This window comes from Ahaetulla prasina, chromosome 4 (assembly GCF_028640845.1).
Source record: "Ahaetulla prasina isolate Xishuangbanna chromosome 4, ASM2864084v1, whole genome shotgun sequence".
Taxonomy (NCBI): domain Eukaryota; kingdom Metazoa; phylum Chordata; class Lepidosauria; order Squamata; family Colubridae; genus Ahaetulla; species Ahaetulla prasina.
The window spans coordinates 6935909-6958973 of NC_080542.1; the positions used below are offsets into that span (position 1 = coordinate 6935909).

General features: G+C 47.4%; 1 protein-coding gene and 1 gene segment (V, D, J or C); both read right to left on the bottom strand.

Annotated features, from left to right (window-relative positions):
• The window catches only part of LOC131198966 (immunoglobulin heavy constant gamma 3-like), a 153413-nt gene that overhangs the window by 87716 nt on the left and 42632 nt on the right, over window positions 1-23065 (bottom strand).
• The window catches only part of LOC131198964 (uncharacterized), a 95659-nt gene that overhangs the window by 29377 nt on the left and 43217 nt on the right, over window positions 1-23065 (bottom strand). The window contains exons 2-5 of the mRNA XM_058184347.1: window positions 19566-19862; window positions 16258-16593; window positions 13777-14100; window positions 2713-3033 (exon numbers count right to left, since the gene is read on the bottom strand). Coding sequence (XP_058040330.1) covers window positions 2713-3033; window positions 13777-14100; window positions 16258-16593; window positions 19566-19862 — 1278 coding nt within the window. The remainder of the gene's footprint in view (window positions 1-2712; window positions 3034-13776; window positions 14101-16257; window positions 16594-19565; window positions 19863-23065) is intronic.

Genomic DNA, 23065 nt, shown 5'->3' on the forward strand with positions numbered 1-23065 from the left:
GTGGCAATAGTTGCAAGAATTGGGTACGATTGTTTAATGAAAAGAAGGACTAAGGGCAACATAATAGCAGTCTTCCAATATCTAGGCTGCCATAAAGAAGAGGCAGCCAACCTATTCTCCAAGCATCTCAAGGTAGGACAAGAAGCGATGGATGGAAAATATTCAAGGAGAGAAGCAACTGTCGTGTCCCACTCCTCCGCTGACGGCCGGGTCAGGGAAATCCGAATCAGGTGTGCCTCTGCAGCTCTGCCAAAGTCCTAGCAAAGTCCTCAAGGCAGGCAGGAGACCAGAAAGTGACTTCAGCAAGATATGTTCGACTTTGCCTGACTCAGAGAATGCCAGAAAGCAGATTCTTTATATAGGCCATGGGGTGTGGCTCCATGACTCAGCACTTATCCAGGCCTGCCCCTCCCTTCCTTCTGATGCTGCCGCCTATCAATTCTTCTGAAGCAAGGGTCACTCCAGTCGGCAGCTATTGGTAATTGACCTCCCTCAGGCTCACATGCTGTGGAGGAGGGGGAGGGGTCTAGTTGCTCCGTTTGCCTGGGCATGGAGCCAGGGCCGGGGCCGGGAGGTGCTTCCTCCTCCTCAGCCTGTCTGGGCATGGAGCCAGGGCTGGGGCCGGGAGGCATACTAGGACATTCCTCAGCGTTCGGAAGCAGATAAGAAGGCCCCGGCTGCGGTGAGAGCGGGCAAGACACAACAGCAACCTAGAACTAAGGAGAAATTTCCTGAAAGTGAGAACAATCAACCAGTGGAATGACTTGCTTCCAGAAGTTGTGGGTGCCCTGGAGGTTTTCAAGAAGAGATTGGACAACCATTTGTCTGAAATGGTATAGGGTCTCCAGCTTGAGAAGGGGGTTGGACTAGAAGACCCTCAAGGTCCTTTCCAACAATATCATTCTGTCACATAACTGCACTCAGGGAGGCAGGTTATATTCAAAAGTTGGTGTTCCACTAATCACAGTAAAGACAATTACGCAGCAGCTGTCCCTAGATCCTGAATACCGTTACACAATTGGATGAGATCTTGCAAGATCTCATAAGAGGGTCTTGCAATTTCTGTATGGAATTTTGATGATGGTTTGGATAGTTTTGAGGGAAAGGACTCTACAAGGCTCAATAAACATTCTCTGCTGCTCATAATATACCATATTTTTCAGAGTAGAAGACACACTCCACTACTCCCAAAAAAAGGTGGGTGGAAATGTCTGTGTGTCTTATACAGCAAATGTGCTGAAGCCCCGCCCACCCGCCGGCCTCCACCTTTCGGCCTCTGCCTTCCAGCAATTTGCCTCCTTGCAGCAAACAGCATGGTCAATTTCAGCACAGCCTGATTTAGCAGGAGCAGCTGATTGGCAGTTGGATCTGCCTCCTGGAATACCACCAATCAGCTATTCCAGGCTGCGGGAATCACTGCTGCTCATCGGTGCCGTCACCGCCCACCGCTGTTGCCACCTATCGTTGCCTCCGTGCACCCCATTTTTGTCCTCTGCACATCCCATTTTCAGCTTTTGCGCACCCCATTTTCAGCCCATTCCAGGAGGCAGCGGTCCCAGCCACCGGGAATGGCCCAAAAATGGGATGCTCAGAAGCCAAGAATGTGGCACATGGAAGCCGAAAATGGGATAAGCGGGGACCAAAAATGGGATGTGCAGAGGCGGTGATAGATGGCAGCGGCAATGGGTGGCGATGGCACCAATGGGCGGTGGTGATCCCTGCAGTCTGGAACAGCTGATCATTGGTATTCTGGGAGGCAGATCCAACCGCCAATCAGCTGCTCATGCTAAATCAGGCTATGCTGAAATTGACCAGGCTGTTTTCTGTTTGCTGCAAGGAGGCAAATTGCAGACTGTTTTTTTCTTGTTTTCCTCCACAAAAGCTTGGTGTGTCTTATACTTTGGAGTCTTTTATAGTCCAAGAAATACGGTACATTTTCACTTGGGCTCCTGAGAATAATAACCATGTAGCACCATAAGGTAAAGGTAAAGGTTCCCCTCGCACATATGTGCTAGTCGTTCCTGACTCTAGGGGGTGGTGCTCATCTTAGTTTCAAAGCCGAAGAGCCAGTGCTGCCCAAAGATGTGTCCGTGGTCATGTGGCCGGCATGACTCAACACCAAAGACGCACGGAACGCTGTTCCCTTCCCACCAAAGGTGGCCACAATTTTTTCTACTTGCATTTTTTATGTGCTTTTGAACTGCTAGGTTGGCAGAAGCTGGGACAAGTAATGGGAGCTCACCCCGTTACACGGCAGCACTAGGGATTCGAACCGCTGAGCTGCCAACCTTTCGATCAACAAGCTCAACGTCCTAGCCCCTAATCCACCGTGTCCCTTATGTAGCACCATAAATAATGATATTTTTCAATGGGTGGCTCCTCCTTTTCATTAATGGACCTGCCTCTCAGCCATGGTGAAATGCTCAACCAAAGGATGTTTGTGATCTATTAGGTTTTTAACCTTTTACAGTTGAGAATGTGTTGTAGAAGTTCTACCATGCCATGCAGGGGTAGTATTTACTTACCTTTGCTACAGGTTTGCAAATGTGTGTGCGCTCGCATGCGCAGAGTGTCAAAAATAGGACATGATGACGTTCGGGTGGGTAGCCGCTACCAGTTTGCCCGAACCAGATAGAACTGGCTGAATACCACCACTGACACCACGTGACTCATCGTGATACCTTCAGCGACCATCTTAGAAGGTCCACTTACCAATGGGTACCTTTTCATATGCCACATATGGGATTTGAGAAGCGGGATGGTGGACGATACAGCAGTAGCTGCCTCCTTTTCCTCCTGGCTCATCTCTGCTGATTTTCAAGATGCTGTACACCGAATACCCATTTGCCATTTCTGTGGCGATCCCGTTGTCGTACAGCTTTTTGTCCAGGGACACGTTATTTCTTTCCCACGAGATGCTAATCTCTGCCGGGGAAAATCCACTCACATCACAGATGAGAATGAGGGCCGTGGTGCTCTTGAGGGAAATCTCTAGCGGGGCTCGAGTAATTATGATGGAGGGTGCTTGCATTTCTAAATGAAAAAAAACAAAAACAAAACACGCAGGTGTTTAAAAACAGGAAACAGCGTGGTACTTTCTCCTCTTGAGAAAACATCACTTCAATGGAATGAGTCGAAGGCCTTGATATCCATTTTGAAATGCCCAATATGTTACGATGGAAAGAAGGCCAGGAATGAAAATAGGACTCTTTCAGAAGATTTAGAATAGAATGAGAGAGCTGGAAAGGGGTCTTGGAGGTCTTCTAATCCAACCCCCTGCTTAGGCAGGAAACCCTACACCACTTCAGACAAATTGGTTATCCAACCTCTTCTTAAAAATTTCCAGTGTTGGAGCATTCACAACTTCTGGAGGCAAGTTGTCCCACTGATTAATTGTTCTAACTGTCAGGAAATTTCTCCTTAGTTCTGAGTTGCTTCTCTCCGGGATTAGTTTCCACCCATTGCTTCTTGTCCTGCCCTCAAGTGCTTTGGAAAATAGTTTGACTCCCTCTTCTTTGTAGGCAGCCCCTGAGATATTGTAAGACTGCTATCATGTCTCCCCTAGTCCTTCTTTTCATTAAACTAGACATACCCAGTTCCTGCAGCAGTTCATCGTATGTTTTAGCTTCCAGTCCCCTCATCATCCTGGTTGATCTTCTCTGCATTTTTTCTAGAGTCTCATCATCTTTTTTATAATGTGGTGACCAAAACCTGGATGCAGGATTCTAGGTGTGGTCTTACTAAGGCTTTACAGAGTGGTATTAGTACCTCACTTGATCTTGATTGTATCCCTCTGTAAGGTGAAATCTGGCCTTCCCCCATGTTCTTGGACTTCCGAAAAGGTCTGAAGGCCAGGATCTGCATGGGGCCCCAATGCGAACATAGCATAACATAATAACAGAATTGGAAGGGACCTTGGAGGTCCTTTAGTCCAGCCCCCTGCCGAGGCAGGAAACCCTACACCATCTCAGACAGATGGTTATCCAACATTTTGTTAAAAATTTCCAGTGTTGGTGCATTCACAACTTCTGCAGGCAAGTTGTTCCACTTACTGATTGTTCTAACTGTCAGGAAATTTCCCCATAGTTCTAGGTTGCTTCTCTCCTTGATTAGTTTCCACCCATTGCTTCTTGTTCTACCCTCAGGTGCTTTGGAGAATAGCTTGACTCCCTCTTCTTTGTGGCAACCCCTGAGATATTGGAACATTGCTATCATGTCTCCCCAGTTCTTCTTTTCATTAAACTAGACATACCGAGTTCCTGCAACCGTTCTTCACATGTTTTAGCCTCCAGTCCCCTAATCACCTTTGTTGCTCTTCTCTGCACTCTTTCTAGAGTCTCAACATCTTTTTTACATTGTGGCGACCAAAATTGAATGCAATATTCCAAATCTGGCCTTATCAAGGCATTATAAAGTGGTATTAACACTTCACGTGATCTTGATTCTATCGCTCTGTTATAACAGACTGGGAGTGGTTAATGGACTGAGATAAGATCCAGTCTCCTCGCTGTGTACGTTTTGCTCCCTTCCTTGCCAACTTTGTTAATTTTTAAACCCAATTTTAGAGCTAATATTGATTTTAATGTTTCACTATATTATGATGTTTATTGATTGTAAGATGAGTTGTCATCTCTTGGTGAGATGGGTAGCATATAACAATAGCAAGGGCACTTAGATGGCTTCATAGTGCTTTACAGCTCTTTCTAAGAGTCATCATCTTGCCCCCAATAATCTGGGTCCTCATTTTACTGACCTCAGAAGGATGGAAGGATGAGTCAACCTTGAGCTAGTGAGAATCAAACTGCTGGCAGTCGGCTTAGTTCACCTGCAATATTGCATTTTAACCATTAAAAAGGTAAAGGTAAAGGTTCCCTTTGCACATACATGCTAGTTGTTCCCGACTTTAGGGGGCATTGCTCATCTCCGTTTCAAAGCCAAAGAGCCAGCGCTGTTCGAAAACATCTCCATGATCATGTGGCTGGCATGACTCAACGCCAAAGGCGTACGGAATGCTGTTACCTTCCCATCAAAGGTGGGTCCCTATTTTTTCTACTTGTATTTTTTACGTGCTTTCGAACTGCTAGGTTGGAAGAAGCTGGGACAAGTAACGGGAGCTCACCCCATTAGGCAGCACTAGGGATTCGAACCGCTGAACTGCCGACCTGTCGATCGACAAACTCAGCATCTTAGCCCTTAAGTCACTATGTCCCTGTTTTTTATTTTATTTTTTATTTTATTATTTTATTAAATTTTTATACCGCCTTTCTCCCGAAGGACTCAGAGCGGTGTACAGCCAGAAATAAAATACAAGATATATACAGTTAAAACGAATTAAATTGTAGCAGAATTACAAAAACGCTGATAGTTAAAATTAAATTTAAAAAATTTAAAATATTAATAAAACCCCAATTTAAAATCAAACTATTTATGCCAGTCCCGCTTGAATAAATAAATATGTTTTTAGCTCACGACGGAAGGTCCGAAGATCAGGCACTTGACGTAGGCCAGGGGGGAGTTCATTCCAGAGCGTCGATGCTCCCACAGAGAAGGCCCTACTCCTGGGGGCCGCTAGCCGACATTGTTTGGCGGACGACACCCTGAAGAGACCCTCTCTGTGAGAGCGTACGGGTCGGTGGGAGGCATAGAGTAACAGCAGGTGGTCTCGTAAGTACCCGGGTCCTAAGCCATGGAGCGCTTTAAAGGTGGTAACCAAAATCTTGAAGCACACCCGAAAGACCACAGGAAGCCAGTGCAGACTACAGAGCAGTGGTGTTACGTGGGAGCCACGAGCGGCTCCCATTACTACTCGTGCAGCCGCATTCTGGACTAACCACAGCCTCCGGGTGCACCTCAAGGGCAGCCCCATGTAGAGAGCATTGCAGTAATCCAACCGAGACATAACCAGAGTGTGAGTGACTGTGCATAAGGCATCCTGGTCAAGGAAGGGACGCAACTGGCGGACCAAGCGAACTTGGTAAAAGGCCCTCCTGGAGACGGCCGCCAGATGTTCATCGAAGGACAGCCGTCCATCCAGGAGGACGCCCAAGTTGCGAACCACCTCCTTTGGGGCCACTAACTCACCCCCAACAGTCAGCTGCAGATGCAGCTGACTGTACCGGGGTGCCGGCATCCACAGCCACTCCGTCTTGGAGGGATTGAGCCTGAGTCTGTTTCTCCCCATCCAGACCCGTACGGCTTCCAGGCACCGGGACAGCACTTCGACCGCTTCGTTGGGGTGGTCCGGGGTGGAAAATTACAGCTGAGTATCGTCAGCATACAGATGATAACTCACCCCGAAACCACTGATGACCTCGCCCAGCGGCTTCATATAGATGTTGAACAGGGTAGGCGAGAGAATCGACCCCTGAGGTACCCCACAAGTGAGGCGCCTCGAGGACAACCTCTGCCCCCCTCTCAACACTGTCTGCGACCGGTCGGAGAGATAGGAGGAGAACCACCGATAAACGGTGCCTCCCATTCCCAATCCCTCCAACCGGCACAGTAGGATACCATGGTCGATGGTATCAAAAGCCGCTGAGAGATCTAATAGGACCAAGGCAGAGGAACAACCTCTGTCCCTGGCCCTCTAGAGGTCATCCACCAACGCGACCAAAGCCGTCTCCATGCTGTAACCGGGTCGGAAGCCGGACTGGAACGGGTATAGATAGACAGCTTCCTCCAGGTGCCGGGGTAGCTGCCACACAACCACACTCTCTACAACCTTCGCCACAAAGCGAAGGTTGGAGACTGGACGGTAGTTTCCCAAAATAGCTGGGTCCAGGGAAGGCTTCTTCAGGAGAGGTCTCACCACCGCCTCTTTCAAGGCGGCGGGGAAAACCCCTTCAACCAAAGAAGCATTTATAATCCCCTGGAGCCAGCCTCGTGTCACTTCCTGAGCAGCCAGCACTAGCCAGGAAGGACATGGGTCCAGTAAACATGTAGTTGCGTACAACCTCCCCAGCAACCTGTCCACGTCCGCGAGAGCCACAGAATCAAACTCATCCCAAATAACCTCAACAAGACGTGTCTCCGCCATCTTGGTTGGATCATCGCAATCTTGGTCCAAGCTATCACGAAGCTGAATGATTTTATCGTATAGATAACCGTTAAACTCCTCAGCTCATCCCCGTAGGGGGTCATCCCGTCCCTCCTGTTGAAGGAGGGAACGGGTCACCCAAAACAGGGCGGCCGGGCGGCTATCTGCCGATGCAATGAGGGTGGAAACGTAGGAACGTTTTGCCTCCCTCATTGCCACTAGGTAGGTCTTAGTAAAAAACCTCAGTAGTGTCCGATCAGCCTCGGAACGGCTGGACCTCCAGATACTCTCTAGGCATCTTCTCCAGCGTTTTATCTCTCTCAGCTCCTCGGAGAACCAGGGAGCCAATTGAGATCTACACCGGGTCAGAGGCCGCAAAGGCACGACACGGTCCAAAGCCCCAGCCACGGCCCGTTCCCAAGCCGCAACCAGTTCTTCAGTCGTGCCGTGGGTAAGATCCTCAGGAAACGGCCCAAACTCTGTCAGGAACCTCTCTGGGTCCATCAGGCACCTGGGACGGAACCAACGCATTGGCTCCGTCTCCCTGCGGTGGTAAGCGGCGGTCCGAAAGTCTAGGCGAAGAAGGAAATGATCTGACCATGACACCGGTTCTTTCACTATATCTCCTAAATCCAGATCATTTACCCACTGACCAGAGATAAAAATCAAATCTAGCACGCCTCCCCCAATGTGTGTAGGGCCATCAGTTACTTGAATCAGGTCCAAGGCCGTCATGGAGGCCTGGAACTCCTGAACCACCGTTGATGACAAGCCGGCCGATGGCAAGTTGAAATCCCCCAAGACCAAAAGTCTGGGAATCTCAACCGCCATGCCAGCAAGCACCTCTAGTAGTTCAGGTAGGGCTGTAGTCACGCAGCAAGGAGCCAGGTACGTGATCAACAGCCCCATCTGATTCCGATGGCCCCACTTCACAAGGAGGGATTCACAGCCAGCTATCTGAGGAACAGTGGACTCCCTCGGCTCCAGACTTTCTCTAATCACAACCGCCACTCCCCACCCCTACCTTTGGCCCTCGGCTGATGGAATGCATGGAAACCCGGAGGGCAATTTCAACTAGGGGTACACCCCCTTCTGTGCCCAACCAGGTCTCCGTAATGCCCATAAAGTCCGCAGACTCCCTCTGAATATGGTCACAAATCAGGGGAGCCTTGCTGACCACGGACCGGGCATTGCAGAGCATCAGCTGAAGATCCAAGCTCTGAGGATCTTGACCATCCGGGGAATGAGTGAGGGCTGGGGGGCCGGAGCACGTGATCGCCTTTAAACATCGAACACGTGCTCCCAAAGAACGATATGGCCCCCTGCCTCCGCCATATCTGCCCCTCCCATTTACCGTACAGATGGAATAACACTCTCTGCTCTGTACAAACCCCTCCCCCCTGTCTTCGGACCAACTGAAATAGTGTCGTGAGCACGCGCTGGGACTGGACATACCCTCCCCAACGGGTTTCCCCCAATACCCGCCCTTACCCTCCCCCCCTTTAAAAATTCCCTATTTAAAAATCCCCAAAGGCTCTTCCTAGACGCATGCCACCTCTGTGGGTCCCAAGACCTATCATTGAGGCCAGCCCTTGGTAATGCAGTGGGCCATTCCTGTGAGGCGGGGGCACCTCGCAGACAGAGGAGTTCATGTGCGGAGTATCGCATGTTGAAAAGTAGAGACAGCGAGAGAAAGTCATATCCTCAGAATGGACAAGGCAGGTGTTGATGGTCCAACCAATGGGAGGCCAATTTGTCCGGTGTTAAGTGAAAAGGAGGCCAACAAACCCAAATGGAAAGTAGGTGAGTAGCGCCGTCGTCCCCACCATCACTGGCACTGTTAATTCCCAGAAAAGGGAATCCCCCGATAGGTCTTACAGAACCGGGGGATATCCCCTCCCCCACCTCTTCCAAACAGGGCAGGGGGTCCAAAAACCTGTCGAAAACAACAATGACCCAGCCATGGAGAATAGTACATGTGACGTCTCGTCTGGACTACTGCAATGCTCTCTACATGGGGCTCCCCTTGAAGGGCATCCGGAGGCTGCAGTTGGTCCAGAATGCAGCTCTTGTGGTGATAGAGGAGCCCTCGTGGCTCCCGAGTGACACCTATCCTCGCAGGCTGCACTGGCTACCTGTGGCCTTCCGGGTGCGCTTCAAGGTGTTGGTGAACGTCTTTAAAGCGCTCCATGGCATAGGGCCGGGTTACTTACGGGACCGCCTGCTGCTACCGAATACCTCTCACCGACCCGTGCGCTCTCACAGAGAGGGACTCCTCAGGGTGCCGTCGGCGCGACAGTGTCATCTGGCGACACCCAGGGGAAGGGCCTTCTCTGTGGGGGCTCCCGCCCTCTGGAACGAACTCCCCCCAGGACTTCGTCAACTTCCGGACCTCCGAACCTTTCGCCGCGAGCTCAAAACTTACTTATTTATCTGCGCTGGACTGGGTTAGTTTTCTTAAGTTATGGGTTTTTAATGGGTTTTACCTTTAAATTTTAATTGTGGTCAATTCAAATAAGTTTTTTATTAGTATTTTAATTGTATCTATAATGTATTCATTTTTTACTTGGCTGTGAACCGCCCTGAGTCCTTCGGGAGAAGGGCGGTATACAAATTTAAATAATAAATAAATAAATAAAATAAATACATGGGACCAGAAAAAGATGCCGTTCTCAGAGCTCACCCCCCGCGGCCTTGTTTCCACGCCATTATGCCACTACAATTGCTCTAAACAAACAAACAAACAAACAAACAAACAACAAAAACAACAACGTTGGAGGTCTTCTAGTCCAACCTCCTGCCGAGGCAGGAAACCCTACACCCTTCATAAACATAAAATAAACAATACTTTGAGGTTGGCTGGCTCAGAGACACTATATACCAATAGCAATAGCACTTAGACTTAGTTTTTCTCCAAAAAGACAACCCACCTTGAAAAGAAGCCCTATCATGTTTTTGAGGGCATGTGATCAAATTAAGCCCCACCTACAAAATTAGCCCGAATTTAAGACTCCGCCCACCATTGGATACAGAGATGGGACGAGGCACACAGGTAAAAACTGAGTTTGGGTGGGAATGGGTGTGTTGTGTCTGCGCCCCCCGAGCTGGGCCTCCTGCCAGAAAGTGACTTGGAAAGTGAGGGGGAAGGGCCATCAGGACTTACCTCAGGAGCACCGGCTTCCCTGGCTCAGCTCCAGGAGCCAGAGGCAGGCCAGGTGGAAGAGATAATGAGGCCTCCATCCCCTGACTCTTCCCACCCCCCAGGACACGTCTCCAGACCCAGCTGATGGCAATCAGGCCTGACTGGACCCTAGATTTCGTAGGCAGGAGAGGTGGAAATAACAGAAGCAGGGGTGGGGCAGGCCTAAGAAGTGCTGTGAGGCAGCGCTTACTGCCTCTCAGCAGCGAAGCAGCGAGAGCTGCTGTGTCTCTTCATAGCAGGCAAATTAACTGCTAAACTAAGAGCTGAAGTACTGTTTGACTCATCGGCATTGAGGGAGATAACAGAGTCACCAGGCAGACACTCACTCTTTTGCTGCCAGATAGTGCCGGCTAATTAAGCCATCACTCAGACGGAGGCAAGGGAGGACAGAACAGGGTGGTGATAGAGTTGCCCTATTTACCATGCCTCGCACACTGTGACACTTGCCTCCCCTTCTTCTGCGGCCGCTTGACGCCACTTGCATGCATCGCCATGACCTCTGTTTTGCCTTCAGATGCCTGCCCACATCTGTTATCTGCAGATCGGTCTGGATCTCTATTATTGGCTGCAGAGGGCTTTCTGGAAGGCATTTCCAGCTGATAACAGCTCTGGATTGATCCAGATTGATCAATCCAGAGGCAAAACGGAGGCCAGGGAGATGCGTGCAAGTGGCGGCAAGCGGCCGCAGAAGAAGTGGGCCAGCAGTTGGGCTCTTGCTTGGTGGGGCTGTCGCTGCGAGGTGAGTCAGTAATTAGAACCCTCCAAAAGAAGGCCTTGCTGTTTTTTGGGGGGATCTAAAGGAAGTAAAATCTGGCCTTCTTTTTGGAGAAACATGGTATATACCACTTTACAGTGTTTTACAGCTTATATTGCCCCCAACTATTTGGGTCCTCATTTTACCCACTTCAGAATGATGAAAGGCTGAATCAACTTTGAGCCTGGTGAGATTCGAACTGCCAAATTGCAGTCAGCTGTCAGTCAGCAGAAGTAGCGTGCAGTACGTCACTCTAACCACTGAGCCACCGAGGCTTTTATGAGGCTTTAAGACTGGGGGGGCTGGGGACTTTTCCCAATCGTTGTCTAAACCCTTCACACTGCCTCTTAAGATGTGTTTAGGCATATCCAGTGGTGGGTTGCTACTGGTTCTGCCCAGTTTGGGAGAGCCGGTAGTGGAAACCTTGATGTGTGAGTGAACCAGTTCTCTCCAACCGTCAACTGGTCCCTCCCGCCTGCCCCCCACTATATCTACCTTTATTCCTTTGTTTTTTTGCCCAGCTGTAAGGTGCAGCAGAGTGGATTGCCATTCCTCAGCTGTGTTTTTATTCAATGCGCTTGTGCGAAATACAAGTTCGGCACATGTGTGAAACGAGCTTGCATGCGGCGATCACATGCAAAGCACGTGCCTGAAGCGAACCGTTGGTAAAACCGGTTAGTACCCACCACTGGGCATATCCTGTGTGTGAATTTTTTTCTATTTGCTAGAAGATCGGTCAATTGTTCTCTCAAGATAGTTGGATCAGAAAACTTCTGTTTGTGTAGGAGTAAGGGTGACATGACAGCAGTGTTCCAATCTCTGAGGGGCTTCCACAAGGAAGAGGGAGCCAAGCTATTCTCAAAGTACCTGAAAGCAGGCAAGAAGCAATGGATGGAAACTAATCAAGGAGAGAAACAACCTGGAACTAAGGAGAAATTTCTTGAGAAGGAGAACAATTGATCAATGGAACAGCTTGCCTCCAGATGTTGTGGTGCTCCAACACTGGATATTTTTAAAGAAGACATTGGACAACCATTGGTTTGAAATGTTATAGGGTTTCCTGCCAGAAGTGGGCTTCACATTCTGTCAGCACCAGTTCACCCAGCACCGGAAATGTATGCACGCACGTGATGTCTGCTCATGTGTGCGACATCAAACAACAGAGGAATTCACTCCTGTGTGCGTGCAATATCAAACAGCATGGGAATTTGGTCACACGTGACATCCATGCATGCGTGTGGTGTCAAAACCACAGCGATATAGGACAGGATTATGCTCAGGTGGGTAAGCGGCCACCCGCAGGAACTCGCAGCTACTGGTTCGCCCGAACTGGTCTGAACTGGCTGAATACTACCTCTGTTTCCTGCTTGAGCAGGCAATTCAACTAGAAGACTTCAAGGCTCCCTTCCAACTCTGTTATTCTGTTATTCTCTTAGATGCCATTAAAAAAAATCCTGCTATAAATAGATATTAAAATATAGTGAACAGGCGGTACACATCACCCTCCCAGCCTGTTGTGACTCCGGCCCCTGAGCCTGTCCTCATGGAGGAGAATGAATCTGAGAGTGATGGGGAAGAGCCAACAAGGCCTTCCTCTCCAGGACCCTCCTCTTTGGTACTGCCCCAGGTCCCAGCTGCAGGCTAGGAGGAGAAACTGACAAGGCCTCCCTCCCTCAGATCCTCCTCCTCCCTGGCAACGCCTCAGGTACCAGCTATGGAAGATCAATCTTGGATTGACCCAAGGCAGTGATGAAAAAATAAGTGTGCGCAGCAAAGAAAGGTGTAGGAGGCCCAGAGATTGCTGAGTCACTGAGCCACACCCCACAGGGGATAAAAGCAGGTGGAGTTGCCATATGGCCCTTGACAAAAAGCTACCAAGTGCGAACTGCAGATCGGTCGTTTGGGAGTTAAGGCCTGGACTGTGCAAAGGCTTCCTTTCTGTGAGCTTTTGGCAATGGATCTTGGACACGTGAGCTTCTGTCTCCGTAAAAGATAAAGAACTCAGAACTTGGCAGGCCTTTGCACTGTAGCTGCCAAGTCTCTCCTTCACTACCGAAAATCAGGTCTGTTGCAAATATAAAGAACTGTGGGACACGCATCTCTGTGTCTTCTCTGTGAAGTGGGGAGGGGGACAGAACACAGCCATTATTTTCAGGCTTTCAAAAACATTGGAAGGAGACAAAATAACAAGGAAGGAAAGGGTGAATTTATGAAAGATTGTGAAGAGGTTGAAAAAGAACTTGGGGAAATTCCAAAACTCAACAAATATGAGAGGAACTCCTTGGTAGCTTTATCACATCAACATCATCCCAAGATGCAAAACACCTAGGACAGGGGTCAGCAATCTACAGCTCTGGAGTCGCATGTGGCTCTTTCATCCCTCTGCTGCGGCTCCCTGTCGTCGATCAGCTCCACAATTGATAGGACTTTCGGTTAGGACATATAGAGGAAAAAGGAGGAGACTCTATAGTAGGGGAACCGGACTTCTGGTCAGCTCCAGAATTGAACAGGGGGCTTCTGATTAGGACCTTTGTGGCTCTTTGAGTGTTTAAGGTTGCCGACCCCTGACCTAGGAAAAGCTAATTCAAAATGTTCAGAGAAATTCTACTTTAATGAAGTCACTCATAACCAAGGGTGGATGATTTCCTATCACATGATTCATATACATGATATACATGATTCCTGTTTTGTATATTAAAACTTTTTTTAAAATTTATTTTGAAGACATGCGATTCTTGCTTCCTTGACGGAGCAGCGTTTTAAGGGGCTTGGCGATCTACTCACGAGTAGCCTTCTTGATGATGATGTCTTTTCGGTGTTCTTCAAAGCAGCTCCCAGTTACTTTGCAGGTGAAGACGGTGCCCTTCGTCCACTGTTCCAAAGACACCGAATGGTTGCTTCTCAACTTCTGACTTCCGTTAGCGTCCGTCGTCACCATCTCATTCACAACAGCACTGCTGGCTTTGCCATCCACAAGCCAGGTGATCTGAGCGCTGAGAAGTTTAGAAGATATCACAGTGCAGACTAGAGTGGCTGACCTATCAAGCAGGCTTTTGTAAGATGGCTTGGTGAAGAATATGCTGGGTTGATGCATGCAACCATAGCACACTGTAGATGAAGGCCAGGAGAGAGATGACACAAGGATTATAATACTATTTGAGAATAGTGCTTTTTAAAAATCTTTAATAATTCATTAACAGTGGCGTGCTTGCTAAGAAGCTGCAAGTTTTGGTAGCTTCTGTAAAGATAAGGAAATTCAAGAAAAACCGAGCAAGATGCTCTTTGAAAAGCTGCATGTAAAAATAGCAATAGCACTCAGACTTATATACTGCTTCGCAGTGCTTTCCAGGCCTCTCTCAGGGGTTTGCAGAGTCAGCCTCTTGCCCCCAACAATCTGGGTCCTCATTTTACCAACCTCAGGAGGCTGGAAGGCTGAGTCAACCTTGAGCCTGGTGAGATTTGAACTGCCAAATTATAGGCAGCTGGCAGTCAGCAGAATTAGCCTGCAGTACTGCATTCTAACCACTGCACCACGGTGGCATTTAATTTAATTTAATTTTTTAATTTAATAATTTAATTTTACTTTTTAATTTAACAATTTAATTTAATGTAATTTTTAAATTTAATTTAATTTCATTTTTAAATTTAGTTTAATAATTTAATTTTACTTTATAGTTTGATTTTATTTTATAATTTAATTTAACAATTTAATTTAACAATTTAATTTCATTTTACTTTTTAATTTAACAATTTAATTTAATTTCATTTTTAAATTTAATTTAATAATTTAATTTTACTTTATAGTTTGATTTTATTTTATAATTTAATTTAACAATTTAATTTAACAATTTAATTTCATTTTACTTTTTAATTTAACAATTTCATTTCATTTCATTTTTAAATTTCATTTCATTTCATTTTTAAATTTAATTTCATTTCATTTTTAAATTTAATTTCATTTCATTTAATTTTCCCAGAAGGTTAAGGTGGATCCATACAGGTTCCAACAGTAGTACTTTTATCGCAGTGAACCAAGGTACTTTCATAACTGTTTCCGCCACTGCACATTGGACCAGATGAAGTTTCTGGATAATTTTCCAATGCAGCCCTAGGTAGAACATCCTGCAAGAATTCAGCTGCAACATGATGAGGAAACAGCAAAGTCTTCTATTAATGGCCACAATTCTGCCTAAAGGTAAAGGTAAAGGTTCCTCTCACACATATATGCTAGTCGTTCCTGACTCTAGGGGGCAGTGCTCAACTCTGTTTCAAAGCCGAAGAGCCAGCGCTGTCCAAAGACAACTCTGTGGTCATGTGGCCAGCAAGACTCAACACCAAAGTCACACGGAATGCTGTTACCTTCCCACCAAAGGTGGTTTCTATTTTTCTACTTGCATTTTTTATATGCTTTCGAACTGCTAGGTTGGAAGAAGCTGGGACAAGTCATGGGAGCTTACCCCATTACATGACACTAGGGATTCGAACTACTGAACTGCCAACCTTTCGATCGACAAGCTCAGCGTCTTACCCACTAAACCACCATTCTACACCCTACAATTCTGCCTAGTGTGCCCTTACTTTATAAGTATAAAGGACGATAATCCCAGGCTGCAGTACTAGACTACAATCAACACAGTGTCATCCAGATGGGTTTTTCACACTACACTCCTAGCTCATCTTCAGAAGCATACACTAGGTCAGGCGTCCCCAATCCCTAGGCTGGGCCCCGATACTGGGCTGCAGCCCATTCAGAAGTGGTCCACAGAAGCGGCGGATGAGTGTGCGCACATCAGTGGTGGGTTCTCCCCGGTTTGGACCGGTTCTTGTGAACCGGTAGTAAAACTGGGGATGAGGTTCCACCCACCGACTCCAATGTCATCATTGATGACATCAATGCGCATGCACAGAAGCAAGCGTGCACACGATCCCACCGCAAACCAGTAGTAAAGGTAAGTAGAACCCACCCCTGGCTCACATGTGATGCTACACTTGTGCAGGTGCTGAGTGTGCTTGGTCACAAATGAAGCCCCATTCGCATGTGCAGACTCATGTGCTCGCTGCTTGTGTGGAGCCATTCTCTCTCGCCCCCGTGCCATCTCTGCTGGTACACAAAGCCAGAAAGTTAAAGACTCCTGCACTAGAAGTGCTGTTTCGAAATGGATGTATTACTTGGAACCCTGGTAGATGAACTGTCTGGATCGCTTCCTACCCATCCCTCATTTTATAGCCCATAAACTCTTGATACTTTAGGGTGGTAACACTCACCTTGACATTTGCTGGCATTCTGCATTGTGACGTTTTGACTGCCTGGCGGGCGCGTCACTTTACAGGTGTAGAGGTCCCCTTTGTCCCAACTCTCTTTGCTGATGTTCAGGTGGATGAAACTGGAGTAACCACTACCCTTTCCTACAACAGCTCTCAGTGACACCTCTTCTTTCTCTTGTAGCTGTACTCCATTCTTCAGCCATTCCACCTCAGCTTTTCCACCACTAAGGCTTCTCAGGAAGCATACCAGTTCCACGTTGACCACTGAGCTCTGTTTGCCACAACTGGGAGTTAAGATCTGAACATCGACCGGTTTCAAAGGTTGCAAAATGCAATCTGAGAATGCAAAGTAATAAAACATTGTTGTTTTGTTGGAAGAGCCATACATGAGAAATGTTTGTGCTTAGAGAAGACTATTTATTATGCTGTCTTCCTGGCATTCTGCCCAGAGGTGGGCAGCACATGAATTAACAACCGGTTCACCCCAGAACCAAAAATGTGAGCATGCGTGCGTGCGTGCAGGAGCTTTGCTCGTGCGCACATTTGCACACATGCGCTCATGGCTTAAAACACACAACTAAATAGGACAGCATAGTGCTGGGGCAGATGGGAGGGCCCACCTGCAGGTCACAACTACAGGTTCAGCCGAACCAGTCTGAACCAACAGCAGCCCACCACTGATTCTGTCCAAATAGCAAACATAGAGAGCATCCGCTGTTTCTCCATAACTTAAAAATGTATAGGAAACAAGCCAAGCTTAGTTTCCAATGGGCCTTTTGCAGTGAGATCTACTTTAGAAAGGGTAGGATAAGCTTATATGTTAAGTTAAGCTATGTTAAGCTTCCTGTGATATTTGTGGGTGCTCCATCACTGGAGGTTTTTAAATAAGAGGCTGGACAACCACTTGTCTGAAATGGCAAAGGGCTTCCTACTTGAGCAGGGAATTGAATGAGAAGATCTCCAAGTAGTGGTGGGCTGCTGCCAGTTCAGACCAGTTTGGGTGAACCGGTAGTTCCGATGATCAGCTGGCCCCATCCACCAGCACCCACCCTATCCTGTCCTATATTTCCTTCTTTCTGGCTCAGCTGATTCGCGCGACACAGCTGATTTCCGCACCTCCACCGTTCTACTTACTGGGGCTGCCTTAGAAGGTAAGCAACTGAGCTTCAAATTGCTGTATTTTGAATGCTGCGCGCAAGCGCATTAGGTGCATGTGCGCGCGAAGTGCGTGAAGCGCGCGATCACCGAACCGGTTGCTAAACCGGTTGCAGCCCATTAGTGCCTCCAAGGTGTCTTCCAATTCTGTTATTCTGTTCTAGAATTAATTTCTGTTTCTGAAGGTCGAAGATGCTAAGCTCAACTGACTTTTGAAGCAACTCGATAACCAGTTCACGATTCTGAACAGGATGTTATCTTCAAAAACCTGGATCTTTGATCATCTCCAGATCGCCCTGATGATCAACCTTGTCTTAAATGCTGTCCTGACATCAGGAGAACTTGAAGGTGATTATAGCATGTTGTTGTGCCTCGCCCGCTCCCCTCTCCGCAGCCGGGCCCCTCCCATCTCCTGCTATCTAAGCCAGAGACTGATAATGAGACGAATGGCCTGGCATGCCTCCAGCCCCCAGCCCCCAGTCCTGCCCAGACAGACTGAGCAAGACGAATGGCCTGGCATGCCTCCAGCCCCCAGTCCTGGCATCATGCCTGGACAGACTGAGCAAATAAACCTCCCCCCCTCACAGCGTGTGCACATGAAGCCAGTCACGAGCTAGAATTGCCGGCAACTGGAGGGTGGACAGATCTCCGCTTCCGGAGAATGGAGAGGTGATGTCAGCAAAAGGAAGGGAGGGGCAGGCCTGGATAAGTGCCGAGTCATGGAGCCACACCCCATGGCCTATATACAGGATCTGCTTTCTGGCATTCCTTGAGTCAGGCAAAACCTAATCTGATTGCTGAAGTCACACCTTGGATTCCTGCCTGCCCTGAGAACTCTGACAGGACTTTGGCAAAGCTGCAGAGGCTTCGTGGCCATGCTTGAGACAGACTTTCCAGACCCGGCCGTCAGAGGAGGAGTGGGACCCGACACATGTCCTCAACGAGTGTGATGCCCATCTAATCTCATTTGGACTCAGAAGGTTAAGCAACATCAGGTCTGGGTAGTATTTGAATTGGAGAGTTTAGGAAGATAGGCTGGACTCACAAATTACAAACAAAACCAAACCCAAAAGAAGGAACCAGGAAAGCTACCTCTACGCTGTTGCCAAGAAAACCATACAGATGTGTGACCAGTGGCGGGATTCAAATAATTTAACAACCAATTCTCTGCCCTAATGATTGGCTGGGTGGCCGTGGCCATGGTGGGTGCGGCCAGGAGGTGTGACAGGGAGCACTCGGCCTCCTGCACCCCCCTGGGAGCAAAAATGCCCCCCTGCTCCATTTTGGATCTAAGAGGCCTCTCAGACGCCTCCTGGGAGCAAACATGCACCAAGGGGGGCACGCTGCACCCCCTGTGCCTCATTTTGGGCCTAGGAGGCCTCCCTGAAGCCTCCTGAGAGTGAAACTGGGCCATGGGGGGATGGTGTGGTGGGCCGCACTCCCTGAACCCTGTTTTGAGCCTGGGAGGCCTCCCTGCACTTACCTGGAAGCCAAAACGGGGCACATGTGGACTCCTGGAAGGGGCGGGGAGGAGTGAAGCCAGCCAATAATTTAACTACCAAACCTAAAGTGACCAGATTTCAGCGATGGCAAAGCGGGACACCATTGACGGGGGGGGGAGGGGGGGCTGTGCATGCGCGCTGAGTCTTGCCATCTGCCTGAAGGAGGAAGAGCGGCTGCTGCTTCTCCGCTCTTCCAGGCAGGCTCGGCTCTCCTCTCGGCTCTTCCAGGCAGGTTCGGCTCTCCTCAACTCTCCTCTCGGCTCTTCTCTTCCTCTCGGGTGAAGTCAAGCGGCATCTCTCCTCCCTCTCACACCCCCTTCTCCGCCACTCCCCCTTCTCCACCTCCTCCTCTTGTGTTTCCGCCTCCCATTTTCAGAATGGGAGTGAAACAAAAAAAAATCGGGACTTTTTGGAATTGCCGCGGGACACGGGACAAATTATTAAAAAGTGGGACTGTCCCGCCAAAAGCGGGACGTCTGGTCACTATAACCAAACCGGCTGAATCCCACCACTGGATGCATTCTTCTATAGTCACCTTCTCTGCTTTTATGCACACCACTGTCCCTCCAAGTTGAACCTACCCACCTGGCAGAGTCCCAGCTCCGTATTTATTTACCAGGCTTAATTATTTACCCTCTTGAAGAAACTTACATTTGTTTGTGAAGGTAGCTGCGGGAACTTCTTTCTTTTCTTTTACAAAGCATTTGTAACGAACTTCGGACGAGCTGGAGGAAGAGACGGTGAGTTGGCTTGTTGTGAACAGGTTCGGTCCGGTCACTTGCTGCGTTGAGAACTTTTTCGGTTCTGGAGTGTTAGGTTCCCAAGTGATCTCCAAAGACTTTGTACCGTGTTCAATGAGCAGGCAAGCAAAAGTTACCATGTTAGTATCTTCCTTGCTGGAGCTACAACAGGGCCAAAGTGGAAGGATGGAAGGATTTCCTGTTGCATCTTTAGGAAAGGGGGGGAAAAAACCAAGAATGTTCTGACCTAGGCTTCCTTAGAAAGTATACAGTACAAACTTAGTCCCGGCAAACCTCTTTAATTCAAACGGCTTTGAATTATTGTCATTCCCGAAAGGCTTCTCAAACAGTCTATCAGGGGACTGTTTATAAACACCCAACTTATCTCCCTTGGAATGCTGCCAGAGAACTTATTGCCAAATGCAGGGCTGGGGTAAACGTAGCACATTTGCTAGACCAATTCTCAAATACAGCTCGCCTGCCTGGAACCCACACCTCATTTCAGACATTAATACAATTGAGCGTGTCCAGAAATATTTTACAAGAAGAGTTCTCCACTCCTCTGATCACAACAAAATACCTTATGCCACCAGACTTGAAATCCTGGGTTTAGAAAATTTAGAACTCTGCCGCCTTCGGCATGACCTGAATATAACTCATAAAATCATCTGCTACAATGTCCTTCCTGTCAAAGACTACTTCAGCTTCAATTGCAACAATACACAAGCACACAATAGATTTAAACTTAATGTGAACCGCTCCAATCGTGATTGTAGAAAATATGACTTCAGTAAAAGAGTTGTTAATGCCTGGAATGCACTACCTGACTCTGTGGACTCTTCCCAAAATCTCCAAAGCTTTAACCAAAGACTATTTACTATTGACATCACCCCATTCCTAAGAGGTCCGTAAGGGGCGTGCATAAGAGCAGCAGCATGCCTACCGTTCCTGTCCTAATGTTCCCTTTGATTGTATCCAATTTGTATGGTTATTTCATGCTTATACTTATATATACTGTTTTGTTTGACAAATAAATAAATAAATAAAAACAGAGTCAAACAGAGCTTTTCCAGAACTTTTACCGACCAGATGAACAAAGACAAAGAAGAGGAAAGTGATGGGAAGGGACAGGAAACATTACAGGTTGGAAACCAATCTTAAAATGAATTCAGTTACGTTAAGTTAAATTTAATTTAATTAATAGCAGGATCCAATCTGGATTGGTCACTGGGACCAGAGATTTAATCTTCCAAGCTTTCAGACTCATGCTGGAGCCCATCCTCAGGGAATGTTGTTTCTTGTCCTCCCTCCTCTCCTCAGCTGGGCCCCTCCTGTCTACACCCAGGCCTGTTATCAGACTCGGAGTCGGATAATGAAGATGAATGGCCTGTCATGCCTCCAGCCCCCGGCCCTGGCCCCATGCCCGGACAGGATGTCAGGAATGAACAAACAAACCTCACTCCTACAGCGTGTGAGCAGGGAGCCAGCCACGTGCTGGAATTATCGACAGCAGATTCAGCTGAAGAGAATTCACAGTGGGAGGATCCTCGCTTCTGGATATCTGAGAGGCGACGTCAGCAGAAGGAAGGGAGGGGCAGGCCTGGATAAATGCTGAGTCATGGAGCCACACCCCACAACCTATATAAAGGACCTGCTTTTGGCATTCCTTGAGTCAAGCAAAGTCTCATCTAGTTTGCTGAAGTCACAACTTGGATTCCTGCCTGCCCTGAGAAATCTGAAAGGAATTTGGCAAAGCTGCAGAGGCTTTGTGGCCATGCTTGATACGGACTTCCTAGATCTGGTCATCGGAAGGGGAGGGGGACATGACAGTGCTGTTGACTGATGTCAACAGGAGTGCTGATTTATTTCAGGCAACAACAGCCAATGACTTAATAGACAGCCATCAACGCCACCCCCCCATCAACAACTAAAAAGCCACACACCACAGGCACCATATAAATACCACACAAGAATAGCACAAAGCACAGACTCTGCTAGAAAGAGGTTCCCTGAAGATGGGTTCCAGCATGAGTCCGAAAGCTTGAAAGACAAAACCTCTGATTCCAGTGTTTGACCCTGATTGGATCCTGCAACATTATCCCGGCTCCCATATATTCCCCTTCAATTGTGAAATGAATAGCTTCCACCAAGTTTAATTAATTTAATGAAATTTAATGTTTAATTCCAATTTTATTCCAAATTTGGTTTTATTGTTTATTTTACACAGATAGTGTGAAGTTTTTAAGTTTTAAAATATTACGCCTTCGTTATTGAAGAAAGAGAAAAGCCAACCAACCAAGCAATTAACCATCAATCAATCAACCAACCAACCAACCAATCAATCAACCAATCAATCAATCAAATATGTTGCAGCTTAAAGCAAGGTTGTTTAACATTTTGGTTTGCCTGGGCCACATTAAGTGAAGAGGAATTGCTTTGGATGGTATATAAAATATATAATATAGTTAATGTATACAAATAGCAATAGGACTTAGACTTATATACCACTTCACAGTGCTTTACAGCCCTCTCTAAGCGATTTACAGAGTCAGCATATTGCCCCCAATAATCTGGGTCCTCATTTTACCGACCTTGGAAGGATGGAAGACTGAGTCAACTTTGAGCTGGTGAGAATCGAACTGCCAAACTGAGGCAGTCAGCAGGCATCAGAAGTAGCCTGCAGTACTGCATTCTAACCATTGTGCCACCACGACTCATTCTGATAATGAGTGATGTGCTGGCCTAGTGGTGAAGATGCTCGCCTCCCACTCAGAATGTTGAGAGTTCAATCCCAGGTAGTGGCAGATATTTCTCTCCTTAGGGCGTAAAGAAAAAAATCTGCTGTGAACTCCATGTAGGCATCAGGAAGGGCATCCAGCCAGTAAACGCTCAGCTCCCTCCAGTCACTTCAAGTCTACCTCAGATGAAGCATTATAGGGTCTTTATTTTTTATATTTTTTATTATAGGGTCACATTACTAACTGTCTGGGGCCACATATCACCTATGAGTTTAACATGCTTGGCTTAAAGTCTTTAAGTGGTTTTATAAAATTGTTTTTTCCCTGAAATGAAGTGAGGAAAACTAAGGCTCACAATGAACAAAGGCTAGCGACAAAAGTAAAAAATAACAAAAAAAGCTTCTTCCAACATGTTAAAAACAAGAAAAAAGTCAAGGAAACAATTGACCCATTGATGGGAGAAAGTGGCAAGAAAATGACAAGCAACAGGGAGAAAGCAGATCTACTTAACTCATATTTTGCATCTGTCTTTACACAAAAGGAAAAAACAATCCAACCTATCAAAACAGCACTACAAAAAAAAAGATTAGAAACACAAGTTAAAATAGGGAAGAAAATGGTAAGTGAACACCTGTCTACCCTAGACGAGTTCAAATCACCAGGACCGGATGGA